The sequence below is a fragment of the Populus nigra genome, chromosome 3 (genome assembly GCF_951802175.1).
Source record: "Populus nigra chromosome 3, ddPopNigr1.1, whole genome shotgun sequence".
In the NCBI taxonomy this organism is placed as follows: Eukaryota; Viridiplantae; Streptophyta; class Magnoliopsida; order Malpighiales; family Salicaceae; genus Populus; species Populus nigra.
In genome coordinates, this window is record NC_084854.1 from 18,344,263 (window position 1) to 18,352,778 (window position 8,516).

Consider the following 8,516-nt stretch of genomic DNA (forward strand, 5'->3'; position numbering starts at 1 on the left):
TCTCTCTTTGTTACATCAAAAGTGAGGCCTAACCCATCGTATTGGATGGTTTTGATTGACAAAATAAACATCGGTGAAATTGGGAAATTTTGGCAAACACAAGGATGTAGATATTTCTCAGGGCGACTAATTTACAGTATTCATATTCTAGTTTAAAAGTAAAACTTCATAAGTTATGAATATGCCTATCTGCCGACAGAATTTACAGCACACGCCCTCAAACAAAAACACTAGTCAAGTTTCTCTAATCAACCGTAGTCAAGTTTCATCAGGTTTTGATTCCCTATTTGGTGCGTGGGATGGGACACCTCAGAACCTTGCAGCTGTCAAACCATAAATTGGGAATTAAGAACGAAGGATCGCCTAGCAAGACGGCAGACGCTGGCTCACAGCACTCTCGAAACCATTTTCAGACTGGTTTATGCGTCTGATCATGTTGGTACAGGTGTGTTTGAAAAGTTAACAATTATTTTTTAAAATATTTTTGTTTAAAAATATATTAAAAAAATATTTTTAAATTTTAATCTAAAAACATCAAAAAAAATATTAAAATATAATCACAATCATGCCAACAAGTTTTGATAAGAATGTTTAGGATAATGTCCCTTGATTGTTGATAATAGCGAAGGGAAGATTTAGACTAGAGTGCTCGTCCCTCCCTCACACTTGCACGCGTCTACCCATAGAAGCTTTCTTGTTGTAACTTCTTAGCAAGTAAATGGTCTCTCAAACTCAGACTACTGTACTCAGCAAATTCCACAAACATTCATCTCCTCTCGGAGGATAATTCAAATAGGAAAAAAAATGAAAAAGAAATTATTGTACAATGCGAGGGAGAATACATTCTCCACCAGATGTTTCCTCTGTATCTCCTCTTTTCCGCATATTCTACTCTACAAGTTATCTATGCATGCTTGTGTATATCATAGGCGCCGACATGCTAATCGCAGCATGTGAATTGCACCTCTGTAACTGATTATCACAGGAGATCATCTCATCTCACCTCACCTCACAGCCTCTGGAGCAGAATTGCAGTAAGGTGTGTGCAAGCAAACCAACTTTGTACACATCAAACAGAGACTAGCAAACCCCACCCCAATTGCTAGCCCAAAACCCCCCTTCCGAGCATCCAACCTTACTCCTCTTCTAATTATGTTTCCAAAGCTAGGGAGCAATCCACCACATGCAAAGACCATTACATGATCCAGACCACTGTAGTCAATTCCTGCAAGTATCGCTCCTATAGCAGATATTGGACCCACAAATCCAATTAAAGTTGCTGCTGCTAGGGCACTATGCCAGCTATCAGTAGCCCCAAAGATGCAACTAGCAACAGCTGCACCCCGAGGGAGTCCATGTAGAGATACAGGAAGGACCATGTGCCGACCAAGTCCATAAGCTTTTGGTGCAGCCACTCCTAAAGCCAGCCCCTCAGCCAATGCATGAAAGGCAACTGCTCCGCATGACAAGAATGACTGGAGGGTGTGAACACTCACTGAAAAGCCATTTGCCGTAGGTAAATTATTCACCGATGCCTTTTTGCGACCTGCAAGTTTCAAAATGCTACAGCTTGAAACATGGACAAATGCTGCTCCCAGAGCAAGCAAAAATATGAGGGAGAAGAACCCCATCTTTGAAGACACGAGTAGCTGGAGAGGTCGCCAGGCGGAAAGGATAAAGGCAATGCCAGATGCTGCACCCATGAGAAGGGCATGCTGAAGATGGAATGCAAGAGCAAATACAACAAGAATGAAGCCACCAAGCAATGGCCCAAGACCAAAAAGCAATGAAACAAAGAAGCCTGAAGCATCCTCTGAACTGCAATATACAGGAATGAAATTAATAAATACAAGTAAATGGAAGATGAGCAAAACATGCAAAATCAACATAAAAACCAAAGTGGCGAGGTTGCATTTAGGATTGGCATCTCATAATCTGACAAACTTCTAGGCAAGAAAGTGTTTCTTTGATGGAGGGAGGGAATATACATTCTGTTTATGGTACGGGCCAACTTTGGTTAATGAAAAAAAAACCCCAATCATGCAGATCAAGGCTGCGTTACAAGAACTAAATGCAAAACTGCATGCATGAATAGAGGTGTTGTCAACGGTGCAAGACCAAATCTCAGTGAACCAACCAACATGTTATCCAGGAAGGAAGAATTCATGCAGATTAATCAAGTATAAAGAAAACAATGGAAAAGATAAGGGATTAATAATGGATTGAACATAAGGATGATTCACCCGAATTCCTTCTTCATTCATTCATTGTTTGTTAAAATTTCTTAGCTGTCTTTTCTCTTTGTCCATTCTATTATATGCATAGCAGCAGTACAAAGGAAGTTCCTACAGAATAGGAATTCCTGACATCCATTAACCTAGCCACACGTTGCCTCTAGAAAAACTAAGAAAACAAAATATAAACATAACATAAAACGCCGCGTTTAACTTAAACATCACAACATAAAACGCTGCGTTGAACTTAAACATCAGTAAATAAAATGCTGCGTTGAGTAGATTGAATGTGCAAAGGTCAAAAAGCATTCCCTCAGTCTCTTCTCATTCAATTTGAAATCAATTCCCAGTAATCACTTTCACTTGCAACAGTCAACTGTAAGCCTAGAAAGGATTACATGTGCAATGAAAGATTTTAAAGCATGCTTGGTGGAAAAGGTTTCAGATGACCTAAATGTTCCATGCAATCAAGATGACCTGGTTGGGTTTAGTAACTATATGTCGCCAAAAGCAGCAGTTTGCATCATTTTCAATTCATTTAAATGACAAATCCCAAGAGAGATGATTTTCCTTATTAACATTAAGGTGGAGAAGCTGAATGTCATTACGATGTCATGAGCTGCAATATGACATAAGATGCACCAAAGCAGGTATCACATATGACAATCAGGACAGTAAGATATTATGGGCTTCAAAAGGGGATACCAGTTATTAGATACCATGGCTGTGATCTAATATCAGTATGTGTATGTCAAGGTGACTTGTGACACATTGGGAACTTAACCAATAACACAATTTTACCACTTCAGAACATGCATTCTCAGAAAAGTTAAGTTCGTAGCAACTCACTTGTAGTCATGGCTGAAATTCTCAAAAGCAGTGCTGAGAGCTTCCATAAATGCTACAGAAATTGTAGCTGCTGATGCCACTTGAGGAGGAGAGGCTTCCTGTAAGACAAAAATCAAGAAGAATTTAGCATTCTCTATGATAAAACAAAAGTAGACACATAAAAATGATGAAACAAAATTCATTTTGAACTTATTTGAAACTATTTTGACATTTAGCATTCAAGGTTCCCTATCTCTATCAGCAAATTACCTTGAAAGCATCAGGAAGCACCTCGGAAACCACCATCCAGATCATACATCCAGCAGCAAAGCCCGTGCAGAAAGGAAGGAACTTGCTAAATGCACCAGCACACATGAAAGCAGGAACAGCTACGATGGGCTGTAAAAGTAAATGATTAATAATCAAGAATGCCGACAATAATCATACTAACACAATATTGTTGACCCTGTAACCATATTATTTGGATATATTTTGTTACTTCAGAGAAAATGTTTGTGGAGAGACCAAATTCTTGCTTCTAGTATTTTCATGATCTGAATATAAGCTTGGATAGGTAGCAAGATCTCAAGTCTTACACAATCAAGAGCTAAATAATCAAAGAGGTTGGATTTGAACAGAACACTTCCAAACCACAAGCAGTTAATACGATCAAGATCTGTCCAACAGAGGTAAAATTATTGCCAACAACAAATTTCAAACATGAAACTGATTTTAACTATGGTGGGTCCTCCAAGCTCTTACCAATCTAGCAGAAACATCATTAGGAAGCATACAAAACTAGAAGAGATGAGGAAGTTCTCCAAATCTTATCCTGATAATAAATGCACGGCACTTTTAAAAATGTTGCGTCTATGATTTACTTTTTTCTTGTTCATTTAATTGTACTGATTCATAGGTCTCACAGAGTGATCTCTTGAGGTGAGTTATACACATGTACATTATGAAGTATATGCATTACCTGAGGCAAGGATGTAATTACGCTCCATAGCATTGCATTTTGTGGAGAAACACCCTTTGATGCAAGCATCATACTCACTGCCAACCCCTCCGGTATGTTGTGCACGGCTATGGCCAAAGTTACCAAAAGTCCTTGAGAAAAGCCTTTAGAGCCAGCAAAAGAGACACCAACACCAGAACCCTCCCCAAATGAATGAAGAGTCATAATTCCAATAACAAGAACAACTTTAGTTGCATCAGCACCTCTAATGTCCAACATGCTTACTTCCCCATATTGTTCAAGAAACTGAAACAAGAAATCATATAGCATAATGAGATACCAACAATAAGGAACATGCATGAATACACACATGTAAATTATACATGCACATATGAAAATCCAAACAAACATAAATTGAAGCCACAACATAAAATCAATAAACATATAAGAATAAACTCTCTTCAGGGGTTTCCTAGCTTGACACCTTGTCAAAGTTCCCAAATAAAGTGCCATAAAAGAGAAAGGAATAGGAACCTTATCGTACAACTACTGAATGCATGTTCTCATCACTACCCAAATAGGAAAAACAACCAAACATACACGCCATTTATGAAACATTGAAAGAGGAACAGATGCATCCCAACCCATAATCAAGTAAGAGTAAGAACCCAGAAGCACAAATCAGTTTTAGCTGGAAAAAGAAGAAAACTTCATATTAAATGTGATATGCTGACCCATTACCTTCTTACACAGCAAAATGAAAATTCCACCAGATAAAATCCCAATCACAACCCAACTGCCAGCACCATGGCTTTGCCCTTCCTGTATGAGGTCAAAGCTAGCAGCCAACATCACACCAGCAGCCATCCCACCGCACAACCCTTCCCACTGAGGGTCTAGCTCCACAAAAAAGAATGGGACAGCACCTAAACCAGTGGCAGCAGCCATGGCCAATGTAAATAATGCAACTGTAGATATCGAAACTCTGTTATAACCACCCTTCCCCTCCTTCATCCCACCACTTGTACCCTCAAAATCAACTGCATTCTCTGTACCACTGCCATCTATAACATTGTTCCTCACATTTTTATGAGGAGCCGATCTTAACCTTTCAGAATTATCACTATCAGATTCTGCTGAAATGCATGCAAAGAACACTAGAGAGAGCAGAAAAAATAGGAAAACTTGCTTTAACATGAACCTCGTGGTTCTTTGTTCGCAACCCAAAAACATTTCACTTCCTTAACCTGCACACCTAACTCCTATACAAATTTGGCAATTATACTATTAAAATCTCATTCCAGAGAATTCTGAATATAATCAATTAAGCTTTCAGATTGACTTGAGCAATGAGGTAGACACAACAATGCTGTCCGAGTTGTGCCAGGAACTTGCTTGATGCTGACCAAAGTTCAAAAGAAATTCATAAGCAAATGATATGATATGAATCACAAATACTTACTCATCAAATTACACCATAAATTCAGATAAAGAGGGAAAAAGAAATAAAACAATTGAGGTGGCCTTCTAAACCCTTTCAGCAGAAAATCCTTGAAAAAGCATAAAAAGTAAAGCATTATGATGAGTTCATGATCACATTCAAGGATCTAAAGAATTCAAAATGGTAAAACAGCTGAAATTATAGACATCTAAATGTGCCCTCTTGATCCTCTCTAGTCAACAATTTGATCCTCTCAAGTCAACAATCCAAGAGCACGACAGTATCAATGAAAAGTAAAAAACTTTTCGAAATCCTGAAGAACCCATTTGGTTTCTGTGGTGTCACAGGTCAAAAAGATGAAAATTTTCGAATTTTATACAAAATTCCCAATTGGGACTTTGATTGTGAAGTGGAAGTTTCCAACTTAAAAAAAAAAAACAAAAACCCTAAAATTCTTGAATAAAATAAAGAACCCTCAATTCACACGATCAGATAGAGGAAAAGAAACTTACCCCGATTGATGAAAAGCGGGCTCAATTCGAAGAAATGGGTCAAGCAAGTGCTATTGAATTCTTGATACAGATACGGGGACAGAAAATAGAACTATAGAAGGGGACAAGTATAATTCCTAAAAAATGAAAGAATGGAATTGCAGAAATAATTTATGAGTTAATGAGAGAGAGAGCACGTTGTTTTCTATATCGAAACCAGCTAAGCCTCCAACAGAAAATAAGTCAGTGAGTGGTGAGGCTACGGGGTGTCCGGGAAATACATCATTATTTTTTAAAATGTTTTTTATATAAAAATATATAAAAATAATGTTTTATTTTTTATTTTTTTAAATTTATTTTTAATATTAATATATTAACATATTAAAATATTTCAGAAACATAAAATGAAAATTATTTAAAGTGAAAAAATTAAAATTATTAAAAACTTCCGGTTAAAATATAAAGCCAAAAATGCTCTAAATAAATAATACTTTTGTTTTATGACATCACCGGTCCTGCTTGATTAAAAAAAAAAAACCTATTTGGGAATTGCCATAGCCACACAGCCTTTCATATTTGTTTGGTTGTTTGTTTGTAAAATACCTAAACTAAACTTACATTCTTAACATCAAGAGCTTAATTTTTTTTTTTAAAGTATTTTTAAAAAGATTTTAATTTTTTTAATGTTTTTTTAAATTAATGTTTTTTTAATATTTTCAAATCATTTTGATAAGTCAATATCAAAAATAATTTTATAAAAATAAAAAAATATTATTATTTTAATGTATTTTACAGCGAAAAAAATTTTAAAAAACAATCACAATCATATTTCTAAACACCCACAAATAAAAATAAAAAGTTAGGGTGCAATAATTGTAATGCGTACCCACAATTCAGATTTTTTTATATTTATATTTTATTTATTATTTGTCAGGTAAAAAATATAGATATTTATAAATTATTCATTGAATTTTGAATATTTATTATCTAACTATTATTTATGATTCAATAAAAAGTAAAATAATATATATATATATATATATATATATATATTAATGATAAATGATAAATATTATATATATACGTATGCTTTATGTCGATACTAAGATATATATATTATATTGTATTAAAAATCTAAATGTTCTAAAAATATATCAATATAATATAAATATATATTTTAAATCAAATTCAAGATTTGATAATATTTATGTTTTATTAATTATCTATTAAATAAAATAATAATGTAAAAATTATTTTTAATTCAAAACGATCGGGTATGCTTGAGGTTAAATTCTCATCTTAATATAAAGACTCATCGAAATATAAAACCTTCGTTCATTATGACTCTTTTTTTTTAGAGATGTGGTGATTTTTTGTCAAAGATACAATATCTTTTAAGCACAAACTACACCTCTAAAAGCTATAAAAATATATTTTTTACTCAAAAAAACATAAATTACCTCCCATTCAAATGCCCTCTAAAGCTAAACAACATCCATACATGTAAAACGGCAGACATCCAAGAAATAAAGCCCATATATATATATATATATATACAGTTTTTTCGCTAGCATTTTTGACGTGGGTTGGACATAATTTATTTGAAAATTTAAAAAACATATTTAGATTGTTAAAATTTTTATAATTTGTTATTAAATTTGGTTTCATAATTTAAACTTAAAAAAATATCTATAACTTTTTAATTGATATTTAGTAATTTCTCAACTCTGCGACTCATGTTATGAACTCCATTGAATTAAATTAATTTTTCATTTTATTATATAATAGAAAATATCAGGATTAATTTTTCATAAACCTAAAACTAAATGATAAATTCAATAAAAATCCAATACTAAATAATAAAATTGACATAAAAAAATAAATTAAAAGATATAAAAAAAACACCAAAAAATCCCAATCCGATTCTTTGAATAATATTTAGTCAATATTTTAAATTCTCAACTTGAATTATGGAATTTACTTAATTTATTTTTAATAATATAATTAAAAAATATAAAAAAATAATTTGAATTAGGAGTGTAAGATAAATACGTTTGTTTGTATTAAGAGTGTAAGATGTATATTTCTTTTTTCCTAATTTTTTGGGTTTGAATCCTGGCATGGATTCTAAAGAATTTTTTAAAAATATATTAAATGGATGTAAACGTGTTCAGGGGAAAGAAAACTTAATCTTAATTGAGTAATTAAGTATAAATTAATATAATAATACACCATGAAATTAAAGAAGAAGAAGAAGAAGAGGAAGAGAAGGGCTGTTTTTACACAGGGTGCATGTTTACAATCCTCTGCATAATTATAACCAATTGGCAGCTAGTACAGTGAAGGACTCTTGTCTGAACCCAGAAAGGAAAAGAAAGCACGCTTGGTTGACAAAGAGGCCAATCAATTCATCTACTTTCACTTTTCATGATTGGAAGAAGGCTTTCTTCTTCAATGTTTTCGATTCATCTGCTCTCACATTTCAGTTGGCTAAGCCAATTTGTTCAAAATTATACTAAATTGGTGAATTCTTCAAGAAAATAAAATTGAATTGCATTACCAGA

General features: G+C 33.7%; 1 protein-coding gene across 1 annotated transcript; it reads right to left on the reverse strand.

The window, feature by feature from the left end:
* Positions 1-719: 719 nt before the first annotated feature.
* On the reverse strand, positions 720-6,213 carry LOC133689884 (putative zinc transporter At3g08650). The gene is made up of 6 exons (XM_062109975.1): positions 5,974-6,213; positions 4,762-5,421; positions 4,042-4,326; positions 3,333-3,461; positions 3,084-3,181; positions 720-1,818 (listed from the first exon to the last, which is right to left on the reverse strand). Exons 2-6 carry the CDS (start codon positions 5,251-5,253, stop codon positions 1,005-1,007), a joined length of 1,818 nt encoding a protein of 605 aa, XP_061965959.1. The 5' UTR covers positions 5,254-5,421; positions 5,974-6,213; the 3' UTR covers positions 720-1,004.
* Positions 6,214-8,516: the final 2,303 nt, after the last annotated feature.